The sequence below is a fragment of the Castanea sativa genome, chromosome 2 (assembly GCF_040712315.1).
Source record: "Castanea sativa cultivar Marrone di Chiusa Pesio chromosome 2, ASM4071231v1".
Lineage (NCBI taxonomy): Eukaryota > Viridiplantae > Streptophyta > Magnoliopsida > Fagales > Fagaceae > Castanea > Castanea sativa.
Window position 1 is genome coordinate 14387321 of NC_134014.1, and position 25833 is coordinate 14413153.

Below are 25833 nucleotides of genomic sequence, written 5' to 3' on the forward strand. Positions count from 1 at the left end.
TTAAGGAGCCATGCCCACATGACAAAAATACATTAATATTATATTGTATTAATGTGTAATAAATACAAGTATGGAGCAATTTGGAACAAGCACACTATATAACGTGTAAGTTTTATTATATTCAATCACCAAATCAAAATGATTAAATTAAAATATTAAATTTTATTTAACTTGTATAAAACATTTGGTAGTAGAAGTTAAATTTTAAATTCCTTGAAACTTATAGGTAGAATGTCTTGAAGCTTATATGATTTAACAGGAGAAATAAACTCTCTTTTTAAGAATACAATGATATTTGTTTAATGATACAAATAGGTTTCAACTACACTTGTTTTAAATGGTGTGTATGTATATATATATTAAAGGCCACATGGCATCATAAGCGGCATCTGAATCTAATCAGTATTACAATTATTATTTTAATTTCATTGTTTGGTATATTAGATTTTTTCATGTGCTATTAAATTTTTATGACCCAATATTAAAAAATTAGTGACTAAAATGGCACGTTTAAAACATTCAAGTTCATTAATAAGTTGCTTCTCAAAAAAAAAAAAAGTTCATTAATAAGTTGCATGATAATTTGGTATTAGAATTTAATTTAAAATAAATTGTTTTAATAATAATGAGAATGTAATTATTTGTGTTAAAAAAAGATAATCATTTGACTTATTCACAGCATTTAAAATCAATACAAATCTTCTTTGTGTTCTACTTCATATTCATCGATTATAACTTATCATATATTTGACTTTTTTTTTCTATTTTAAATTTTCGTTATTTTATAAGGAAAATCAAACAGATACATAATAAGTTGTGATTGATAAATTATAAAATTAAACAAAAATTGTATTCATTAAATTGTACATGATTTAACTATTTAAAAAATAATATCGTAGCCCTTTCAAAAAAATATATATCGGAGAAAAAAATAATAGTTCAAAAAAAAAATTTTTCAAACGCCATGTGGATTTTATCCGGTTTCTCTAATTCTATCCCCCATTTCTTTTAAACTGCTGCGGACAGAAAGTAGCTTACGTTATTGAGTAATCTACGCTGAACGTTATTGCAATCTTTTTCAACTTTGCGGCGTCTTGATATGAGACTTGGAACTTGGAATTGCCTTTCCTTTTTTCATGGTGGGCTCTATTTTTCCTTCAACTTGAAGCCATGTTTACTGGCTGGCTGGAAAGGAATCATGTTATTGAAGACTTTGCATCACCCACAAAATAATTAAATACTATATTCTAATAGTAAAATATTTATGAGTGTTTTTGTTTTCTTTGGTCACGGAAATAACTCTAATTTATTGTATATTTATTTGTATATAATATAACATAATATAATCATTCATCAATTTCATTGTACGTATGCACCCATTGGTGTGTGTTAGATAGCACTAGCATAGCATGAGGACATTATAATATAGCGTGAAAATTACATGTGAGATAATGACCACTAAAATGTGTCACTTTATTGGTTGTTGTTGTTCTTGTTCTTGTTGTTGTTATACGTTTAATCTACATATATTGTACTAAAAAAATTCATGTGATCCTTGCACGGAAAGCTGCTGTCAAAGTTGACAATATGAATTTTAAAAAATATGATAAATATGAAGGTTCCTTTTTTTGTTTTTGTTCTAATTAAGTTATAAAGTTATTCGAAGTTTCCTTCTTCTAAAAAGAAATTTATTTGAAGTTTCCTTATTTTGTTTCTCAAAAAAAAAAAATATATATATATATATATATATATATATAATGGTAAGTGGTAGTGGATTTTAATCTTTACCTTTTATTTAATTATTGGATAATATAACAGTTTCTTATTAAAACAAAATGAGATTTCAGTTAAAAAAAATACTGGAGATAAAAAAATATAAATAAAAAAAGTTCTTATATTGTTCCAATTAAGATGTGTTTAGGCCCATAAATGAATAGAATTATTTAGGATGTGCTTGAAAGATAAAGATATTTATAATTATTTTAAATTAAGTTCAAATATAAAGAGATGTCACGTCCACAACATTTTTACAACAAATTATAGGTAAGTAGTTGTTATTCATTCTAATTTGAACCTTGAAATTATTTTTCTACCCCACCAATAACAACCCGTAACAATTTGCCACATAAGATTTGTTGCGAAAATGTTGTAATAATATTGTATACATAGCATTTCTCTCAAATATAAGTTTAAGTGGAGATTCTTCTCAAAAAAAAAAAATTAAGTTGAACAATTAAACAAGCTAAATTCAATATTATATACAAATTTTACCCCAAAAACATTAAAATATACAAATAGCGGTTTTAGATAATATAAACAAAATATTTACCAAACAATAATACTAGATATAAAACAATCTTAACAGGACTATAAATAAACAATTTTCATCTAAAATTATTTAACAAGACCATAACACAAAAATCTAAATGTACCAACATATTAACTAAAACCAAAGTATTTACCAAGTAACAATGCACAATGATAACATAAAAACAAATATTTAACAATAATACAAACCACTAATTTCACACTAAATTTTTTAACAAAACATCAATTCAAAGTCCAAACACTAATTTGTTTAGCAAAACGATATTTCAAAGTCCAAATGTATTCAATATTTTTTGCATCAAAATAAAGTAAAAATACAAAGTTCCTAATTGCCATAATGGTTTTTTTTTTTTTTAAATTGTCAATTATGAAAACTTTTCTTAAGGTTTGGAGGAATAACACTCCACTCAAAACTTTAAAAAATTGACACTTCCCTCCCATGATCTTTGAAAGAGATTAACATATTAGTCATTCCATTAATTGCTGTAATAAATATTCTATATTTTGAAAAGATTCTCTTGACCAAACTCTATTCATAGCCAATGAAATCTTTTAGGGCTAAACATTATCATTTCTCGTCACCAAAGGTCCTAAAAAAATAAAAATAAAATAAAGAACACTTTCATCAACAAATTTTATGCACAACCCAAATAGCAAGCAACTCTCCAAATAGATTGGTGAACAATTTCTTTAGGTTTAAAGTTTAGATATACCTGTGCAATTTTTTGGCTAATTCCATTAGGAATTAGGGTGGTGCTTCTTTTTTTTTTTTTTGACCCCACACACTTATCCAATCAACTTGGGTAATTTTTCAAATTTCATTCGATGACGTATCTGCTTAGAGTTTCTTGTTTTTAGGGTTATGCAAAGAATTTGCTCATGAAGTGTTTTTTTGTCTTTTTGTAAGTTTGATGACAAGGAAGGATATATAGTATTTAATTTTTTACTAATCATGGTTAGAGCCTGATCAAGAGAATCTTTTTATTTTTGGTTTTGTTATTGTTATTAATAGAATGATTAATATATATGTAAGTGCACAATTGCGCCTGGACCTAAAAACAAACGTGAACTCAGGCCCAATGAGCCTTAAGCAATTAAATTTGTAGAGTGTAGGTTCGCAATCTAGTTTGATGGTGTTCAAAGCTTGATGAACAGGCTAGAATGTTACAGTGTTTGCAAACAATAGACAAATAGGGCAAATGAACCTCCGAGGACGTAAGCTGAGGACGATTTATGTATTATTTCTCTTTTTCTTTCAAAGATTGCAATTCTTAGTCCTTGTCTAGCTACCTTCCTCTTCCCCTTTTTCTTTACTCTCTTCCTTCCTAAAATACTTCTTCTTCTTCCCTCTTTATCCACGTGTCACACAAATCTTACCCTTAGATCCTCTCTTCTCCTTTCCATCACCTTCCTGAAGTCTTTAAACAATGGTCAGAAGGTCCATCCTACTGTTCAGGGGTCACTTCCCCATTAATGCGGCCAGAGAGGTAGGTGCAGGGTCTTTAATGTGGAGGTAGCAGCCTTTTTCTAAGATATTTCATTCACTCCGTGGCGTCTAGAAGGTATTTAGATCCCCCTCTTAACCAACAGTTCGTCCAGAACACTGCCTATAATCTTCTTGGCGAATCCCGGGGTCATCGCGGGTCTTTCCGAGGGGAGATTAGTCATCGGATGAATCCTCGGACCTTCGCCCTGTGGGCCAACTTACAATCTTAAAGGCCTTTAGCAAAAAAAAAACGGTCTGGAACCCGTCAATGAAGCCCAAGGCCCAAATACTTGCTCAGATCTCTTTACTCCCCACAATATATATATATATATATATATATATATATATATATATATATATATATATATATATATATATATATATTTACAAACAATGATATCTAAACCTCTTCGAATATTTGACTATTTTTTCTGACATGTGCAATCCTCCAATCTCACACTACTAGATCAGTATTTTAATTTTCTTTAAATCTCAAGGAAGGAGAGTGTCATTTCTTTTAAAATTTTGGATATAGTATCATTGCTCCAAACCTCAAAGGAGGTTTTTGTAATTTACCATTTTCTAAATTTATAAAACTGCAATTATGACCATTATGAACTTTGTGTTTTTACTTTATTTCAATGCAATGTTAAATACATTTGGACTTTGTATTATTGTTTTATCAAACAACTTAGTGCAAGGCACCCATGATCTGGCTCTCCCTAATTTCATTGCCATATCTAAATAGAGAGCTAATAAATATTGATTGAATAAATAGAGATCAAGTATGTAAATACTAAGCACATTTATTATTTGTTCTTTTGTCATGTTTCACATATAAAAACTCTTTATCTATTCAGTATATAAGAAAAAAAAAATAAAAATAAAAAGATACTAACAACTTCAAAACACTTTAACAGTATAGTTTGTCAAACACTCTTAACGGTTGAAGGCTTAAAGCTTTATTATTATTATTTTGGATAATGTTATTATTAATTATGATTATTATTCTATAACTAATAAACCCATGCTGGGGGAGATCTTGAAGTTTATCAACCACTTTGATAATCACAACTCATTTTAAAAAGGACATAATTTAGGTATTGTTTTTAAGATGTAGTACATTAAGTTATTCTAATTGGGTTCAAACATATAATTATGTTGAATTTATCAATGTAATTATTGCATTTAAATTTAATTAAATAATTTAATATATTATACCTAAGAAATTGAAACTAAATTATGCCTTTCAAAATTATATCCTTCCCACTAACTTGATCGAAAGTAGCTGAGTGGATCATTGGATATCCTTTAGAAATATGCTACATTTTTGTCCACATAATAATTGAATGTAAAATCACCACCAGGCAATCTCATAAAAGAAATAGTGTTCTGTTCTCTCAATAATGGTATGAGAAAAAAACGTAGACGTGGTTGCTCCCCTTTTTGCCCACATGATTCTCAATGGAAGTTGAATGTGAATTCACTAAAATATTTCTTTATACTATTGTTTTGTTTTTTCTTTATTAGGTCATGAGGTCGTCCATTTTTTTAAGTAATAGGGTACGTTTCATTGAAGAAACCAATGATTAACCACCTTTCTTAGTGCTTTGTTTAGTCATAATGGGGTTGCGTACGTGGGCTCTCAATAGTGGCGTTTAATAATTAGTGCTTGCCGTCAGATCCAAATGAGGTCTCAGCCACAACTTGTAAAGGTGTAAACACAAATAAACTCCAATTCATTGTTTAAAGCCAATCCTAATCGCATATTCACATGACGTAAATAGCATCGGATTAGCGTCAATCAAAATTTTAAAAAAAATTGAAAAGTAATAACTATATCATTAATTAAATTTTTAAATTTTAAATTTTACAGTCTAAAATTATGCATCAAAAATAAATTTACAAATAATATATTAAATAACATCTGATTGGTATAAAGTTTGATATTCATGTTAAAAACATATAATTTAGCAATTAGATTTTCAAAATATATAATCATGTTAATTTTTTGAAATGAGAACTATAGCTTAGGCTACAACCACATTTTAACCAAACTTTGTACTTATCACAGATTTTTATTTTATGCTAAATTTTTTCCTTTTCACTATAGCTAGAATGGAAGTTCTCTTTCCATTATCCATTTTACTTGTCTAGATAATAAACATTTTCAAAGAAACAAAAATGAAAAGTTTAGAGAGAACTTAGGCAACACGTTAATCTCTCTATCTGTCAAGATGTTGACTTTGCATAGTATTTTTTTTATATTCACATAGAGAAGATGGTGCTTGATAGGTAGTGGGCACGGAAATGGTGCAAATAGTACAAGCCACCTTGCAAATGAGAAAGTAATTGCAGGCTACTTTTTGTAGGGTCTACTCTGGTTAGAAATAGTATTAGAGGATCTAGTCTAAACTTGTTTATCAAGGATGTGTTGCTAAAAAAATCATTGTGTGATTTATGGGATGTTTATATAGTTTATTTGCTAAAAATTAAAAATTTATTGTTGAAAATGTTGTATTAAAATAATTTTTGAATGCGTGAATAGTACTGTGAGACCTAAAGAGAAAGAGAAAATTATGTTTTGCTGACTTTTGTAGGCCCGTAAACAATATCCATGGACCCAAAAAAAAATGTAGACTCACGGATTTGCTAAAAAAATGCCAATTCAAGCGCATACTTAGCATTTATTAATGTATTTTTTTCTAATAAAAAAACAATGATAAGCTAAAAGTTGAATTACACATTTTAAGTTCGGTTGAATTGTCATTTTTGTTGCTAAAATTTAATTTTGAAACAAGTTCACCCCTAAAATTCATTTTTGTTGTCAAGCTTATTTTTCGATCCATTCCCATTTTAAAAATTTATTGCTAGCCATTAATTTTTTTTAATATATAAGATAGAAATTTTACTCTAACTTAATCTAAATGTGTGTTTGGCAAAAGTTATTTTTGTCAATTTATTTTACTATTCAGCTTATTATTGCTACTATTCATGGGTTCCACTACACTTTTTGGTACTATTTATGAATTTTACTGTACTATTTCAGCTAATTTTTATCTTTATTTACAGTACTTTCAGCAAAAAGTTTTCAATTTCAACAAAATAAGTGGATCCCAAATAAATTCTAAATATATATGTATGTAAAGTTTTCTTCTAGAAACTTGAACGATAGCCGTTCCTCCAACCACAAGCACTTATGATTATATTGTTGAGAAGCAGTTTTGTTTGGTTGATCACGTTTTAGGCATGAAATGGGTTGAATTATCAACTAAAAACTTTTTTATTTTATTTATTTTTTGGGACAAAGGACTTGGTTACTTGAGAGTTGAGACAGAGGGGTAGGCAGTAGGCATATAAATGCTAAAATTTTTAAATAGCACACGCTATATTGATGGGATTTTTAGGGTGTTTGGGCTAGGTGGAGGGTATCTTGAGGATGCATCTAGAGTAAAACACACCTGGACGTTTAAGTTTCTCACATCGAAGGAAAAAAAAAAAAGAAGCCGTGTCCCTTCCCTGCTTTGTCTGAACTGACTGATTTTTGGTGGGTTTCTCTATTTTCAGTGAAGCTGTTGCCCCAGGCATCTAGCAGTGGAGTCATTTTTTTGATGAAATCTAGCAGTAGAGTCATATTCATATATGTGTATGTCTTATTTATGAACAGTAGGTTTAGATACAAGAGAAATTTTACAAACTCTTTTTTTTTTTAATAATTCTTGAGGTGATAAATTGTATGAGCACTTGTAACAATGGAGCTAAATAACTATATAGTTATTTTAGCTCTACCAAAACACAAAAATCAACCATACAGCAATGGAACTAAATATATATATATTTTTTCCTTCATTGCTATACTGTACAGCTATTTATGGCTATACACTATAGCTGAGAGCTAAAAAATAAATAAATAAAATTTTATTCTCCAGCCTAGATTAAAATTATATACGTTTTTTTTTTTATACTCTTTTATTCTCACCATGCTTCTCTCTCAGTGTCACTCTCTAAAGCTCTCATCTCTCAAAACTCTCTTAAGCTCACTCTCTCAAACTCTCACCTCTCTGTTTCACCAACGGTAGTGGCCCGACTCATCCTCAATGTCACCGACCCAACCGTCCCAAACCGCCGATCAACGTCGGTGAGTGGCTGGGTTCGTCGACTTTGGTGGGTTGTGGCTGTGGTGTGGTTGAATAGTTGGCGGCGGTTGGGTTCATCGGCTTTGGTGTGCTATGGTGGGTCAATGTGGTTCGTGAGTGGGTCGCTGGGTTCAATACGGTGTGTTTGTGGTGGTGGCTCGAGTGGGTTTCGTGGTGGTGGGTGTGGGTGTTGCCTGGTGGGTTTGGGCTTGGTTGATTTTTTTTTTCTTTTTTGTGGGCTGTGGTGGTGGTGGTGGTGGTTGTGGTTGTGTGTGTGGCTTTGATGGTTGTATGTAGTGGATATATTATTTTATTATAGTAGATATCTTATTTTATTGTGATGTTTATATTATTTTATCGTATTGAAAGCTAAAATAGATTCTCTGCTATAATATATATGTAGGTAAAATAGATAAAATAATTTTTTGTGGTGCCAAATAACTAAATTTTTAGCTTCACTGCTATGGATGCTCTAATTAATGTATACTAAACATAATTTTAGTGATTGTTTGATATGATTGTAAAATTTATTATTATAATATTGTTGATTTACGAAACAACGTTAAGATGCTTTGGATCAATCCCATCAACAAAGTTAATGTATGTTCATCAATATATGATGGTGTTGGGTTTTGTGGAGCCTAATTGTGTTTGATCCGGTTGATGATTGGACCCGACCTGAATAATGTTGTGTGGTTTTTAATGAGAGATTTTTTGAGGCTAAGTCCATGAAGCAGAGGTTTGGGGGTCCAAGGGCAGTGCCCCGAGAAAATTTTTTAGCCTGTTTTGTAATCCATTGTGAATCTTGTGCGCAGAATGTAGAAAACACTGTTTTTGTTATTAGGGTTTGTTGGTTGTCGCTTTTGAGAGTGAGAAAAACTGTACTACCGCACTTTGTATTTTTCCCTGATAATAATGAAATTCTTGCAACTCCATGGACGTAGGCAAATTGCCAAACTACGTAAATACTGTCTTGTGCGTGTGATTAATTTTTCTTTGAGGTGTGTTTTCTTCTATATTTTGTTCTCATATGTTGAAAAATTTCGTGGTAATTTTTCCCTACAGATGGGAAAGGTGACATATTGCTCATCACAAAGACTGGATGGTGCACATTCCACGGCTCAGACCAACGAATCGATTAATGGTCGAACCAAATTAAAGTTTATAAAGTGTAACATATTGGGAAATTTGTGAGCCTTCAATGTTGTATGATTATTTATTAGAATTGGAATATAAAACCACTACATTGAACCAAAAGAGGTCAAACAAAAAGCTTTTCAACTTCGTTTTGTAAATAATGAAACGCTTGAACCTAGACATTGACCTCTCCACAAACAAAAAGTTCTTCAACTCTTCTATTTGGTACTGTAACCAGAAAAATATCTGAGGATTGAGAACTAGAATGGTTGATTGAGATAAATAAGTTCATATGAGATGAGGCAAGGCATAATAGAGCTAAAAATCTTAGAAGCAGCGATTAGATCTATCAGTAAGTTAAATCATAATTTTTTTTGTTCTAATACTTGCATCTACCAAACTTAATCTCAGGATGCAAATGACAAAACTTTGTGGTAATTCAAATCAGGAATCTTGCGGATCGAATAACAGTTTTATGTATCCAATTACTGCAAAGGAAAATCAACACAATTCATTAACCAATAGCCTTTTTAGATCCAATTCATTAACATTATGCATGGTTCAGTTTTTTTTTAATATATATAAAATAATTGTAAACACATGGCAGCTCACATGACAACTTAGTTTAGTTCCTTGTTAGTCACATTAGTAATTTCTATCTATTACCATCTATTACATAACTCATAAACTACTTTAACACAATACTAAAAAATTAAGAACTAAGTTTTTTTTTTTTTTTTTTTGAGAAGGAAATTAAGAACTAAGTTGATACATTTAAAATGTTAGAAACTAAATTGACACATAGTATTAATGTTAGGGACCTTTCTGGTGCAAATATTAAAAGATGTCACTTAAACTATAAAGCCCTTAACTACATTTTTTTTTTTTTGGGAGAATGCTTAACTACATGTTGATTCTTAAAAACTGAAACAAATGCACATTACCTGGTAAAAATGTCAAACACACTTATGCTCATAAGCCTCTAGAGCCCAAACACAAAACACATTTCTATAATCTATATCTATATCTATATTCAATATTAAACTGAAGACATTTGATTGTTGGTTGACTTCATAAATCATAATATTTGCCACCTAATTTTGAAGACTACACAATTTTACATATCATTTTGAATTTCATTCTATATTTAAACCCCCATTAGAATATTCTCACATCATATTTTCTTTAAATAGTAGAATTGATAATTCCATATACAAATACAATCCTAATAAATTTTAATTAATAACTAATATATTGCTGATTTTATATTTAAGGCAAAAAAAGTAAAATAAAAAGAAAATCTTGTATTAGGATAAACCTTCACATGTATTGTTTGGATTGCCGACTAGTATATTTAAAGCATTTGACTTTCAATATTTACACGTTTCATGAAAATCTTGTAATAATATTATAATTTCTTTAAATGATAGAAAAATAGTTCCATAAATAAATATATTCATATTAATAACTACTATAATTATAAAAATTTATCCTAGAATAAAACAAGAGAGAATATCATGTTTTTAATTTGTAAAGACAAGATTGACATAAAGTTTTTTAATAAAAAAATTAACTTTTATTTATTAATTAAATATATATTATATATAAATATTTTTCATCAAATTTTTCTATGCATTGCATTCCTTTCCACGTATTAGCAACTAATTTTTAAATATAACTGACTTTATGCTCACATCACTGCCAAACTAAAAGCCAAGTAACACACCCCCCATATCACAAATAGTCACACGACTCACCCACGGCCAAAAAAAAAACCATTATCAAGACCGAAATCCACAATAACCACCGTCCAAAATCATTATCACACCCGCCCATTGGTAATTAGCTGAAACCAAGCACCATGGAGAGAGACCCTCACACAAAATGCTTTATCAATAGATCCCTCCAAAATCAACAACAAAACTAATGCCATCCCTTTCAAAAAAAAAAAACTAATGCCATCATAAAAACCTTCATATGTTGTCTAATCATCATTATTTAAGCTCAAACCCGACATACACCACTCCCAAAAAACATAGGTCCCACTGACTCATTATAAATTTTGAGTTGTTTTAAGATCGTAACTTTTTTAAAAAAATTTATAATTCTAGTTCTACAAACGGAGTATTTTTATCTATTATTTTTACTTGAATTCGCCGCCCGGAATCTACTGCAACTCTTAAATTTTCTCTACTATGAAAGCCATCATAACCCACAAAATCGCCCACATCCCTAAGAAATACGGACACAACACAACATAGGCCATCATCAGTATATAGCAATTCTTAAAAAAATTAAGACACGAAATGACAAGAAGACTGTTATTAATTAAAACTGAACATTTTTTATGTTAAGGAAAATAAAGAAGAAGAAAATAAAATAGATTGCTTAATATTATTTAGAATTTTTTTTTTTTAAATGAAGAAATAAAACAGCAAATTCTCATTTTATACATCAGCCATTTGGACCCGTATCCCTCCATCTTCCAATAAATTTTGTCACTTGCAAATCTAGGAGCTTAGTTGGCTGTTCTGGAAATTATCCCAAATTGCTAATGTATGCGGTATGCCACGTGGGCTGGTTGAGTCAACCGCCAGTCTACCACCAATATTTCTGAAACAACACAACATTATGAATGCTTTGGATCAATCCCATCACAGCTAAAAAGTAATAAAAAAAAAAAATTAAACATGTGATCTACCTACAATCTTTTTTTCACATTTGTCAATGGAATATGTTCACATACGTTCATCAATATATGAAGACAGAGAGAGAGAGAGGAATATTAATCATTACACAAACTGGATGGTGCACATTACACGGCTCAGACCAATCGCTCAAATGGATTTCGCTTGGCTTAAATGTTCTATGATTTGTAAGCCTTCAATGTTCTATGATTATTAGAATTGGAAATTTGGAATATAAATGCACTACCTCTAATATATATATATATATATATATATATAAAGCACTTTATTAAAAATAAATCCACTACCTTGTACCTTTTCAGAAGAAAAAGACAGACCGAAAGGCTATTTTATTCTACAAAAATAGAACCAAAAGAGGTCAAACGACAAACTCTTTCAACTTGTTTTTGTAATCAATAACACACTTTCATGTACTAAACATTGACCTCTGCACAAAAGTCAAAACGATCAGCACAAATTAACAAATAATTTGAGATACAAATTTCATCAAAATTTGAGAAGAAATCACCCCGAAAGAATGAGAAAACAAAAAGAAAATGAGCAGTAAAAAAAAGAAAAAAAGAGGACAAACTCAGTTCATCCTAGTTGCACCAAAGAATATCTGAATGGTTCAACTTGTATAGCATGTCACCAGGAGCATGAATTGGAGAAAAATATCAACAGTTGCATGAACTGCAATTCCATTTCTGGTTGCCGGATTGCTTTTTACTTCATCTTTACATTGAAGAGTCCTGTATCACTAAGGTTGATATTTACTCACAGCAAAGGGCCTGGTGCTCTTTGTGCAGCGTCTCCCAAAGGCATAGCACCTTCCTCGGGCCTTGATAATGGGCGAGAACATAATTTGGTTCACATCCAGCATTGTGAAACCTATCATCATTGATGTAATGCACTTCTTGGCCACTTTTCTTGAATTGTTCTATCCATATGCCCATTGCAACATCTTCTAGTTTAAAAAGCTGAAAATTGTACAAGTTGACAAAGAAAAATTAACATAAGTGAAAGTCCAACTTAGCAACTATCACTAAAATACAGTTCTTTGGTGATTAAATTATTCCTGATGCATGCATCATGGTGACACTGAAGGCTCAAATGATTCTTTGACATAGAATTCCAAACATGCTATCTTGATATACCTTGGAAATTAACTAGTATAGCTTCCCTATTGTAAGTGCACCTTGATGGCTTGCTACTTTCTTTTTTCTTTTTTTGTGGAAAGTGGGGTGGTCCTAAATGGAAATTTCATTTCAACAGAACAGCCAACAAAACTAAATTACAAACATCTAATTAGATGTTACCTTGGTGGAGACATAGAAGTGAACTTTTTTAAAGCAGATGGGTAGTTATGTCAGATTGAGACATGTTGGTGTGAGCAACATGGGATGGTAGGAGACCCCGACTCAACGTGTTTATGGATTGAACGGGATTCAAGCTGTGGTGAAAATGGTTGAATTTGCCAGCAGTGTGAAAGGTGAATGACGAAGAGCTAGTGAGTGGGTAAGAGAAGGTGTAGCGCAGTCTGGTTAGCGCATCTGTTTAGGTTTGAATACTTTCACCTTGGTGTGGCAAATTGTAAGAAAAATTTGGATTAGTTTCCTATGGAAGAGTTATTTAAAGTCGTGGAACCTTTTTATTCAGGCAAGCTCAGACCAAAAAACCAGCGGGATAGACTGAGAAATGGCATCCAACAACATTCATTTACAACACAAGTGGACCAGCATATTTCATTCCTTCTAACCCATTTGAACAAAACAGCTTTAAACCCATAACCACAAGAGAACCTCATGTCCTAACCTTGTAATAGCCTGCACCACTACTTGAGTCTCCCACAAATATTACATTGTTGAGGCCATGGTCTATAATTAAAATAATTGTAAATCTGAATGCCAGGGTCTCTGCTGTAAGCAGATTAGTTGTATGGATTTTCATGGACCAGGCTTCCAAAATTTCACCCTCTGCTGTAATAGCTGCCACAAAAGGTTCCTTGCAGCAGCATCAGCATTTAACTTAACCCTGTTTTTGGGAGGGGAGGACCAAGTGGATTCACACTGCAAAACTTTATCCTTGCCAAGGTGGATGTTGACCATCCTCTGCACTCTCCTAACAACCTTTTTTTTTTTATAAGTAAGAGTGATATATATATATACACACACACACACACGAAAGGCTACTCTATGCATGAAGTACATAGAGCAAACCTAGACTCTCCTTACAACCTCTTCTGGCCAAATGGACACTTTCTCAAGACAACATTGTTCCTTGCCTTCCAGATGGCTTCAAGAGTAACAGCAGCTATTACATCCCATTCCTGCTTCATTTTTGCTTGCAGTTCTCTTAATGCTGATGCATTCAACAGTTTCTTAACAAACTCCTCTACGCCATTAACTTCCAGAGTATCACCCTGAAATTCCAATGGTTTCCAAACGAAACTGTTCTGCAAACTCACATTTCTGAGACAAATGCAGTGATATTTCATATCCCACATAAGCAGCACTCCACCTCTTCAAATGACAATGCTTGCTGATCCTTCCTTTAACAGGGTTTACGTCAGCTGCTACCCTCTAAAGAAAGAACATTAGCCTTTCATGAACCCTTAACTTCCACAACCCACCAAAGCTCAGAATTTGTGTTGTTAAGTCTGTAAAGGTTTTGTAGACAGTACGTAGACTTAACAGAATATCTGCTCTATTCTGATCAGCTTTGGGCACTAGAGAGAGGGAAATTTGAAAAAAATCGAATCGGCTGATTCCCTGTCAAAATAATAATACTACTTCAGAGGATCTCATTCCCACCAGTTTTCCCTTAATAAGCTGCTGACTTCAAGAGGCATAGCTCCTAGCTCAGCACATCTAGGCCTTGGCTTGAAATCTGGCAACCAAGGAACCCAAGTTTCCTTTCCTTCCATGCATCTATATCAGTATATCCTCTCTATTCCCCACTAAGTAACAACATCCTTTTTTTATTACATTTTCGTATTTTCAATATTCTCCTCACCCATGATGCATTCTTCACCCTGTCCTGCCTCCAAATTTTGCTCTCAACATTCAGGAGCAAATGTGTATAGCTTAAATGAAGCGACAGACTTGAGTAATACTTGGAATGACGTTCAAGACTTGTCAACAAAAATGAGACTTTCTAATCTCTCCATTGATTGTTCCAACAAAACCAAAATACTTCCCCCCCCCCCCCCCACTTTACTGTACTTCTTCGTGTAAGAGAAGCTTTAACCATTTATTAAGCAGATGACACAAGTTTCTACTACTTTTTGTTAAAAGAGAAATTTCAACTATTTATCAAGCAAATGATACGTGTTCTAAACAACTCAAACAGACGCTTAGAAAAATTATTATGTTAGCATTGTTTTTGAGGTTTGTAAGTCAGAAAATTTTACCCGGAGATCTATTTCCTGACGGCCATAGACAATGGATTTTGTAATGATATATCAAAGTTGCTTGCAATGACGTTCAAGACTTGTCAACAAAAATGAGACTTTCTAATCTTTTTATTGATTGTTCCAACAAAACCAAAATCCTACCCCCCTCCCCCCTTTATTGTACTTCTTTTTGTGTAAAAGAATAAGTTTTAATCATTTTTTAAGTAGATGATACATATGTCTCTACTACTTTTTTGTTAAAGAGCAATTTCAATTATTTATCAAGCAAATGATATGTGTTCTAAAAAACTCAAACAGAAGCTTAGAAAAATTATTATGTTAGCATTGTTTTTGAGATTTGTAAGTCAGAAAATTTTACCCTGAGATCTCCTTCCTGGCTGGCGGCCATAGACAATGGATTTTGTAATGATATATCAAAGTTGCTTGCAATGACGTTCAAGACTTGTCAACAAAAATGAGACTTTCTAATCTTTCGATTGATTATTCCAACAAAACCAAAATACTACCCCCCCCCCCCCCCTTTATTGTACTTCTTTTTGTGTAAAAGAAGTTTTAATCATTTATTAAGTAGATGATACATGTGTTTCAACTACTTTTTTTTTAAAGAGCAATTTCAATTATTTATCAAGCAAATGATACGTGTTCTACAAAACTCAAAGAGAAGCTTAGAAAATTATTATGTTGGCCAGAAAATTATCAAGCAAATTATTTGTAAGTCAGAAAATTTTACCCTGAGATCTCCTTCCTGACGGCCATAGACAATGGATTTTGTAATGATAAATCAAATTTGCTTTTACAATTTGTAAAAAAGTAAATTTTACCTTAAGCTCTCTTTCATGGTGACCATGAACAATGAATTTTGCAATGTCCCGAGAGATAATGTATCCTGGACCATGGGCCCATGGTGGATATGAAGCAGGTGGCCATTCCTTAAAATAAAAAGTTCTCGAAGTCAGATCAAAGAGCAAAATATCATTCTTGTAAAGTGAAATCTGACAAGATGGATACCTCAGTGCTTATATACCATTTGCTGTCTTTATCCCTATGGGGTGCTGATTCAAAAGAAATAAGACCATACAAGAGTCCATTAGGTGCCTTTCCCTTGAGGCTAGAGAGAACTTCATCAATCCTAACAAACGCATCATCATCTGTTTTCATGATAAATTTGGCAGGGAGAATTTTGGTCTGCATAGTAAGAAAACAAGATGTTTCTATAAGCAAATACAGAATTTGAGTTTTCAATCATGGACCGCCACATCTAACGATAACCATAAAGAGCATATATTAATATAGCAACAAAGTGCCATGTTTAGTTCTATTCAGTACTGTAACCAGAAAAAGATTTGAGGACAGAGAACAAGAATGCTATTAATATATATACATAATATAAGATGAGTCAAGGAATAATATTGCTAACAGCCTTAAAGTAGCAACTAGCAAGTAGTACTGTCAATAAGGTGAACCATAAAGAGATGGCAGCAATCCCATGATTTTCTCTTTCTAATATTTGAATCTACTTAACTTACCCCAAAGATGCAAATTGCAACTGTTTTCAAAGTGATCAAGCTGTAATAATCAACAAAGGGCATCAACTGGATATCCCCATATGCTTGAGCTTCTCTCCATAGCTCATAATTGACTTGGTTGTTCTTGTGCTGCAGGTTCAAAAATATTAAAGTCACCATAACACTTCCTGATCAAGAGTAAATATTGATAGATAGGACTACCATGCCCTATCTATCAAGAGTGTCATAGTATAGCAGTTTTATAATTTTTTTTTTTTTTTAACTCAGATTAAGAAAATCAAGAATGTAGGGAACAGTAGTTTCATTCTTTTTCAGATATGCAGTTTGCTTAGCAACTGCATACAGAGCTCAAGATCTTAGGCAATAACAAGTTAGCAAACAGTGATACTTTACACAAAAAGTTTAACAAAACTTATCTCAACAACAATAAGCAATAACTTATGATTATTGTTAGAATAGTCATTGAATGGTTAAATTCACCCTTTTATAAGTTAAGCTTTTGGGACAAGTAATTTATCATGGTATCAGCACATATGGTCTTGAGTTTGAATCTTGTCTTCACTCTACCTTCCATTTAAAAAGTTAAAAATGTCAGTGTTGGCTTGGACTTGGACCCCACTTATTACTGTGATTTCTGGACCCACAAGTGAGAGAGGTTGTTAGAACAATGTTTAAATGATTAAATTCACCATTCCTAATGGCTTAAGCTTTTAGAACCAATGGTAATCTATCAATTAGTATGCCTAAACACTCTTAACAGACAACCAGCACAACCAGGAAAACAAGATTACAGCTTTAGATTTCCTTTAGGGAAAGGGCAGAGCAAATGGAATACTATGAAGAATATCTTGATATGAACAAAGTTACTCCGCACAGTATACATTTTATCACTTACAAGGCCAATGAAAAATCGGACAGCTACATCCCCAGAGCGAACAGCCTCATATTGCATCCAAGACCTCCTCAGTGCCATACGACGCTCAAAATTATTTCCCGAAGAGAAAATCCCAATCAACAATGTAAGTCGTTTTCTTGAAACAGACGGAGCTTTGAGGTGCTCTACTTCAACAACCAAATCATTATCTTCAGAAACAGGTAAGCCTTTAGCCAAGGCAGATAAGAGATCCAAACCACCCGCCACTTTGACTCTGTTAACTGACCATGGTTCAAGTTTCTGCATTGGTAGAAATTGCATCCAGGGTGGGAGTGATCACTCCTATCAAAATGCATAATTTCAAAATATTACCCAGCTTCTCACTTTAATATGTATCATATAAGTAATCTCACACCTTACCTCCCTATATGCAAAAGACGTTTCATGCCTTCCATTTACGGTCATATGAAAGCCCTCCAGACCAACCCACAATGTGGCAGTGAAGGGATTCCCTTCAACAAATGGGAAACTCACACTTCCATGGGCACTTTCCCTGGAAACATTTGTAAACATGTCACTTGTAGGACGACTTACATTCAGATTATCTTCCACAGTGCTCCTGGCAATTTGTTCATTGCAAAGAACAAGTCCATCAACTGCAAATTTGTCAACATATGTTAGATATTAATGGCAAGAATCATTCTTTTGAATCTGTTAAAGAGCACAAAAGAAAAGAAAAAGAAAAAGAAAAAAGAAGATAATTAGCATTTAATATGTGTCTAAATTTTACACTTAGGTACAGGAAACACATGATATGAATGATTCTTCCTATGTGACTTATGTGTTTGTTCTCTGCCAATACAAAGGATGCGACTTGAGAGTAAGGCTCAGTCACCAATAAATCTGAAGTAAAGTTTTGAATGCATGCAAGGCTGCAATATAATTGGTTTGCACTAGTTACACTAGCAGTACTCTGACATGATGCAAATCTGGCTAATGAGAAAATTGTAATGGAACATACCTTTGATGATAGCAGAACCATGAGCAGGACATCTTTCCTCTTTGCCCCAACCAGCTTCACTAGTCCATGTGTTCTGAACTATAAATGGCTCCTCTGTCATATTATCTCCAGGAAGACTGACATTGAAATGCAAGTTAATAGGAGGTGTTGGCTCCCCAGAAAGTTGCGATCCTACGAGTTCAATTTGAAAGCTTCCATTTTCTCCATTGGGAATGCCAACTAAAGTAATTGAAGAATCCCCAACTAGACCACAAGGGAGCTCAAGAATGACTCCATCACTCATTGCTGTCTTATCAAGTGTACTAACAGAGTATGGACAATTTTTATCATCGGAGTTGTTACTGTTGCTAAACTTGGAGGCTTTTTTTATCTCAATTGTGGAGAGTAAATCTTTCCATGCTATGGAAGCCTCTTTGACTCCATCAGCTGTTTCAGGAAAACTGTCATTCCTGGAAAGTAGCATACGCATGTGAGCCCATACAAGCAGGGCCTTTGATTCTTCCTCAGAAATATTTTTAGAAGCATACAGATCACTGAGCCCTTCAATATCTTTAAGAGGGGGCTTTTTTAACGACTTTGATACTTTTTTCACTTCCATTTTAGAAGACTTAATGGTGCCACTGTCCTTCATTTGAGAATCATTGGTCGGATGGTTTCTAAAGAAATCATATGCTGACTGCTTCTGTGGCTGGATTCCTGTAAGGCTGTAACGGAGAACCAAGATCGCTGCAAGAGCCACGATACACATGCCTCCAGTCCACTTCTTCATTTTCAACAAATTTAAGCTAAATTAAAGTAAGAGGGCTGTAAAACCATAGAACTCTTCTTTTATCCATTTCACAAGGAATAATTGTGACCAAATATGTAGCCCTGTTCATGGATTGTCATCTTCTGTCATTGTCAAATAGTTCGGATCAAAAGGAAGCTGTAAAACAGTTTCAAATGTCAAAACAAAACAATTGGTAACATACAAAAACAAAGCATTTTGGGCCATGGCTCAGGTCATTGAAGGTGTGGGTGGGACTAGTTTATCTCTTAGGATCAAATCTTACAAATTAAAAATCCCAAAAAAAAGACCAAAAGTTTTGAAAAAAAGAGAGGGTAAAATCAACATTAATTAAAAAGCCCCGTAATTTGCAGAGGAAGTATAGAAAAATGAAAGATATCATAAAATTGTTAACATTTATTATTCATGACCCAAGACACAAAATATCCTCAACCAAGCTTAATAAATCCATTTGAGTTATTTAAGATGAATCTGAGTTTTGGACTTAAAACACACACAAAAAGAGTAAAAGAACCCAAGCAGCTAAGCTTCACTTTTCTTTTCCTTTTGTGTTCTCAACAACCAATTGATCGAAAATTGGAAACTGCACAGCATGGCCAATAAAACACAACCACAAAGTCATAACAATTTCAGAAGCTACCAAAGGAAATCAAACTAAAAACTTCCTAGCTTCTGTTAAACTAATGATTAATTAATCAAATTCATCCTTTCTAAATAACTTAAGCTTTTACGACTAATGGAAATTTATCATGGTATCAAAGAAGGCGGTCCTTAATTTGAACAATGTCTACTCAGTCCTCACTACCTCCCGTTTAATAAGTTAAAAATCCCACATGTTAGGCCGATTAATAGTCCAATGGTAATGGCATCTTTTGTGCTGCTGGTTCAAATGCACCTCTCCCTCCTATACTATCTACTTATCTATATTTTTTAAATAAATAAAAAAGGAAAGATACTCTTAAGCACACGGATCAAAATTAACCTAATTTCCATGTATGTAAGCAAGCAAGTCCACTAACATTAACATAGCATTGTCAACAATATTATCTTTTAATTAACCATTTGAACGACCCAGATCAAAAATAAATCATCCAAGTCCATGTTTGGTACTTAAGAATCATCTTGATGAGTTTCTAATCTTAGCTATAATAGCCAAAGCAATGTACTTAAATATACAACTAAAAAGCTTTAAAACCTTCACAGAAATATAGAATCATGCATACCTTACATGGGTTTTCGTTCTTCAGTTGGAAAGAACAAAGAACTTGAAGATCTCAAATCTGAAAGTGGAGCAACAAAAACTTCTTTGTTTTTGTTTCAGTTCGTTTTAGAACTCATCCAAATAACTGACCCTTTTTTTTTTTTTTTGAGAAGGAACTAAACTGACCTTTTTTTTTTCTTTGAGCTTCAAGTTTATCTGAAACCTTGAGGGGAAGCGTTTTTTGAGTTCTGTTTGTTCAGGTGGGAATGAAACGAGGTCGTTTTTGGAAGGTGGCTTGTCAAATCCTAGTCCTTAGCAGTTGATTACTTGATACTCTTGATTAATGCTTTGTCGGAACATGGGGGTTGAAACAGTGACTTGGATGTTGAGGGCCTGTTTGATGGGTACTGTTAAGTGTTGACGAGTGCCATTAAAAACACATGTTTAACGTTAATAAATGTTTAATTATGAGATGTAATGATATTTTTTTTAAGAAAAAAAATCATACTTTGTTTGAAAGTTCATAAAGTAATAAAATAGAAACAAGTAATCTTGTTTAAATGTTTTAAAATAAATAAATAAAAATTAATGAAATGTAATAATTTTGTAGTTACTTTACCATTATACCCCTATTTTAAAATTATATGCCAAATATTTAAGGGTATTTTGTGAGAAAGGAATGGATGTTTGAGATTATAAGGAATCATGGAGGAATGAGTTTTCATTCGATTCCTTCTTATTCATTCAATTTCCTTCTATTTAAACCATCAAATAAAAGATTCATTTTTTTTCATTCCTTCCATAAAACTCTCAAACAAGAGAATTGAATGAATATTCCCAAAATGAATTTTTTTTTTTTTCATTCCATTCTCTCCTTCTAAATGGAGTATTATTGACTTTAGCTTACATCCTTACACACATAAATTTATTGTGATTGTGTGTGCTTTATTAGATATCTAGTAGTATTTTCTAAAAAAAAAGATATACTAGTAGTATGTCCCTGCCATGGACATACTTAATTAAAAATTATATATAAAATAAAATATTTTAAAAAATATATAGATAAAATTATCGAAATGCATACATATATTGAGTAACCTGGTGTAAGGATGGTATGTAATGTGTAAAATTTATTATATTTAAAAAAATGATGATAAATAATCAAAATAAATTATGGAAGAAAATAAGATTTCCATCAAAGAGAATCAAGTGTAAGGCTTTCACAAAAATTCTTGTAGTATTGAGGATGAAGTTTTGCAAGTTATATAAGTTTAGACTTTAGGGTTTGTTTGGTTGAAGGAATAGAAAAGTGGGAGGATAAAAAATGGAAAATGGATAGAAAAGTGAGAGAATATAATAAATAGTTAGTTTTCTCTCATATATATGTGTTGAAAAAAAGAGAGAATGAAAAATGAAATTGGTATAAATTTACAATTATATCCCTATTAAATAAAACAAAAAGAACATTTAAAAAAAAACTGTGTATGGATATTTCAATATATATATTAAAAGCACAAAGTACAGGATCAAAAAAAAAAAAAAAAACCTGAAATTGATGGGTCATGGGTACAATAGAAAAAAGACAAAAATCAATGGAGAAAAAGAAAGGTTGGAGTAGGAAAACTAGAACAAATGGGTCAGGTCAGACTCGGTCATTATTTTTTTCGTCATTTTTTTACTTGCTTTTTTCCCTTTAATTTTCTCTCCAATTTGGGGAGAAAATGTTTTGATGGGCTCGTGTAGAAAACTCTCAGACTCCACTAATTTTCCTTCCACCAATCCATTTAATCAAACACTCCAATAAATTTCTTTTTCCCTCTCATTTTCTCCCCTATTTTTTCTATGTGAGAGGTAGATCCAGGAGTACATATTTATGTGCATATTGGGCTGGGGGCCTAATCCGAGAATATTAAACAGTTCAAAGATGGGTAAACATCTTACTAATGGTTTGTGTTAGTTTTTAGAGAAGCGAAGTCTAATCGCGATCATTCGAGAAGTTGGTCTGAGGAGGAATATATCCTCGGATCAGCTAAGCAGAGGTCGAAATGTGTTATCTGCCATCCAGATGCAACGTCCCATGAGACTTTGTTGATAAGGATGTGTAGCACAGGGGTAAAGGACAAAGGAAAGCCATGAAATATCTAGAGAAAAAGTTGTTGCCACCGCATTCAATACTCTGCAGCTAACTCTCTAGCCGCATTAATGAGGAAGTGATGCTTGAGTAGCAGGGCTCAGCCTTATAGCTATCTTTAAAAGCTTCAAGAAGGGGCTGATAAGACAAGTATCTTGCCTGGCAATCTGATCCATACATGGAGGGTAAAGAGAGGAGAAATGGAAGTATAAAAGGAAGAGGAAAGCCCTAGGATAAGAGGATCGAGAAAGGAAAAAAGGAAACACGGTAGACATAAGAACACTATCTGTAACCTGTATTTAGGAAAGAGAAATATAAGATCCAGTCTCCTCGGCTTGAGTCCAAGGACAATTTTCGTTACACAAACTACTCATCGGTGTCATATTGTGATCTAGCCCATTATCTTTGTTATCTAAACTCATTAAAATCCAGATTTATAACTCACTCTCTACAAATTCTTTGTATTGAGCTTTTTTGGGCAAATTCCTTTCCTTTTTTGGGCTTAGGTGCAAATTGTGTCCTTACAATTGGCACCGTCTGTGGGAATCTAGTGCTTTAGTAAGTTTTAACATTATGGTAGGCTCAGGTCCACACCATGCAAAATCTATGGGGTCCCAACGTTAAGATCACTCTCTGAATCTTGAAAGAAATAGGGACCGGGAGGGTAGTGTACATACTGCCCACACTAGCAAGAGTCAGACACGAGGCGGAAGCAAAATCTCTCATGAGGAAAATGTGAGGGCCATGCAGCGGGAGATAGATCGTTTAAAGAGGAAGTTACGCCACGAACGGCAGAACCGAACTCCCTCCTTTTCTAACCCTTCTTTTGAAGATGGTGGAAATAGCAGTTACAGACTCAAATCAAGGACTCCCCTTAGTGAGTCTTTCTCCTATGAGGAGGATAACCCTCATGGCCGCAGAAGTAGGAACTCATCTTGCAGGGGCCTGGGAAATGATGCTATGAGCAAAGTATTGAACCAAATTTCCAAGTCACATTTCTCATGTAGAATTGAAAGAGGGAAACTTCCTCAGCGATTCGCTCAGCCAACATTCACCATATACAATGGCCGAACAGACCCTGTGGAACATGTGAGTCACTTCAACCAAAGGATGGCTGTACACTCTAAGAATGAGGCTTTAATGTGTAAGGTTTTCCTATCCAGCCTAGAACCTGTGGTAATGAGATGGTTTAACGGTTTGAGGGTAAATTCTATTGATTCCTTTATGGAACTCACCCGGGCATTTGGGTCTCGCTTTATTACTTGTAGTAAAGTTCCTCAGCCCCTAGATTCATTGTTGTCCATGACCATGCGAGAAGGGGAAATCCTGAAAACATACTCTGACAGGTACTGGGAGATGTTTAATGAGATCGGCGGAGATTTCGATGATGTAGCAATAAGGACTTTCAAGGTTGGCCTACATGTCGAGCATGATTTGAGGAAATCGCTGACCAAGAGGCCTGTAAGGAGTGTGCATCGGCTTATGGACCGTATCGACGAGTATAAACGGGTTGAAGAAGACCACCAGCAGGGTAAGGGGAAGGTGAAGGTTATCCCTCAATTTCAGGTTGGACAGATATAAGAATAACAAACCCCGAAGAGATTTTGCTGGGCAATCCGGGCCTACAGCTTCTCAGGTGGTTAGCACGGTATTTCGAGAACAAGTACATCAAGTTTTGGAGAAAATCCAGAATGAGCCATACTTCAAATGGCCAAACAAGATGGCAGGGAACCCCATGAGGTGTAATCAAAATCTTCATTGATAGTATCATTGGGAAAGGGGGCATACTACCGAGAATTGTAGAACTTTGTGGAATCAATTAGAGCAACTAGTCAGGGATGGAAGATTAAAACAGTTTTTGTCTCCTAATGGGTAGGGAGACCACTCAGGATCAGTTACTTAGGGAAACACTTCTTCAAGGCCTCCTTTAGGCACGATTAATGCCATCTTCGTTGCTCCTGGGATGACTGGTTCTCGTCCTCACAGAGTGATATTTGTAGCACGAACACTCGTTGAGGACTCTAATTCTGAGTCGAAGAGGGCTAAAGGAAATATCCGACTGGCGTTGAGTTTTTCAGAAGAAGACAAGATTGGGACTACGTAGCCACACGATGATGCTTTGGTGGTCAAGCTCAGGATAGGAGGGTATGATGTGAAGAGGGTGATGGTAGACCAGGGTAGTGGTGCAGAGATTATGTACCCTGACTTATACAAAGGGTTAGACTTGAAACTGGAGGACTTGACAGCCTATGATTCACCATTGATAAGCATTGATGGGAATTATGCTTCAACCTATGATTCACCGTGGCTAGGCAGTGTATGGCGGCTGTAATTATGCTTCAGCCTGAGGTTGAATCCTCGGCCTCTGTTGAGTGGGGCTCATAGCAATCAAGGACTCCAGTCATGCCTATGAAGGCAGCGTTAGAAGAGCCCATGTGTGAGAAGCTGGAGGAAGTCGTTATAGACGATGACCTAGAAATTTTTTTCAAGTTGGAGCTCAATTGTCTCCTCGAGAGAATGAGGAGATGGTTGTATTTTTGAAGAGGAACATCAATGTATTCGCATGGAATGCTTATGAAGCCCCCAGGGTAGACCTAAATTTCATTTGCCATCATCTAAATGTTAACTCGACCGTCCTCCCAAAGAAGTAACCACCTTGGCGTTCATCTAAAGAGCATTTTGACGCTGTTAAGGTGGAAGTGAACAAGCTCAAGTAGGCGGGGGCTATCAAAGAAGTGTTCTACCCGGAGTGGTTGGCCAATACAGTAGTAGTAAAGAAGAAGAATGGGAAGTGGCGCGTATGTGTCGATTTCGCAGATTTGAATAAAGCTTGTCCCACAAATTCTTTCCCCATGCCTCGGATAGACCAGTTGGTCGATGCTACAGTGGGTCATCCTCAGATGATTTTTTTAGACGCCTTTCAAAGGTATCACCAAATACCTTTAGCTTTAGATGACCAAGAGAAGACAGCTTTTGTTACCCCTATAGGGAATTATCACTACAAAGTAATGCCCTTTGGCTTGAAGAATGCTGGGTCTACCTATCAGAGGATGATGACTAGGATGTTTGAGCCACAACTAGGAAAGAACATTGAGATTTATATA

General features: G+C 33.7%; 2 protein-coding genes across 5 annotated transcripts; one reads left to right on the plus strand and one right to left on the minus strand.

The window, feature by feature from the left end:
* Positions 1–12096: 12096 nt before the first annotated feature.
* LOC142626503 (hydroxyproline O-galactosyltransferase GALT3) lies at positions 12097–20881 on the minus strand. 4 transcript variants are annotated; one of them, XM_075800342.1, is made up of 8 exons: positions 20621–20881; positions 18611–19535; positions 18010–18245; positions 17611–17889; positions 16716–16844; positions 16214–16374; positions 16011–16118; positions 12097–12754 (listed from the first exon to the last, which is right to left on the minus strand). In XM_075800342.1, the coding sequence occupies exons 2-8, from the start codon at positions 19377–19379 to the stop codon at positions 12742–12744; spliced, it is 1695 nt and encodes a 564-aa protein (XP_075656457.1). In that variant the 5' UTR covers positions 19380–19535; positions 20621–20881; the 3' UTR covers positions 12097–12741. The 4 variants fall into 4 exon arrangements, with proteins under 4 accessions (XP_075656457.1, XP_075656454.1, XP_075656455.1 ...); XM_075800339.1 differs by having other exon boundaries at positions 16198–16374; positions 20626–20874; XM_075800340.1 differs by having other exon boundaries at positions 16198–16374; positions 18611–19501; positions 20621–20874.
* A 2592-nt stretch (positions 20882–23473) lies between these two features.
* On the plus strand, positions 23474–24310 carry LOC142624933 (uncharacterized). The gene has a single exon (XM_075798656.1). It carries the CDS (start codon positions 23474–23476, stop codon positions 24308–24310), a length of 837 nt encoding a protein of 278 aa, XP_075654771.1.
* Positions 24311–25833: the final 1523 nt, after the last annotated feature.

Bases quoted from the DNA above. Each gene is read 5' to 3' on its own strand.
- LOC142626503 (XM_075800339.1), bottom strand. From the start codon at position 19,379: ATGAAGAAGTGGACTGGAGGCATGTGTATCGTGGCTCTTGCAGCGATC. The intron at 17,890-18,009 runs GTAAGGTGTGAG...CTACCAATGCAG, and splicing joins CGTCTTTTGCATATAGGGAG to AAACTTGAACCATGGTCAGT. The intron at 16,375-16,715 runs GTAAGTTAAGTA...CTTACTATGCAG, and splicing joins TTGCAATTTGCATCTTTGGG to ACCAAAATTCTCCCTGCCAA.
- LOC142624933 (XM_075798656.1), top strand. From the start codon at position 23,474: ATGCAGCGGGAGATAGATCGTTTAAAGAGGAAGTTACGCCACGAACGG.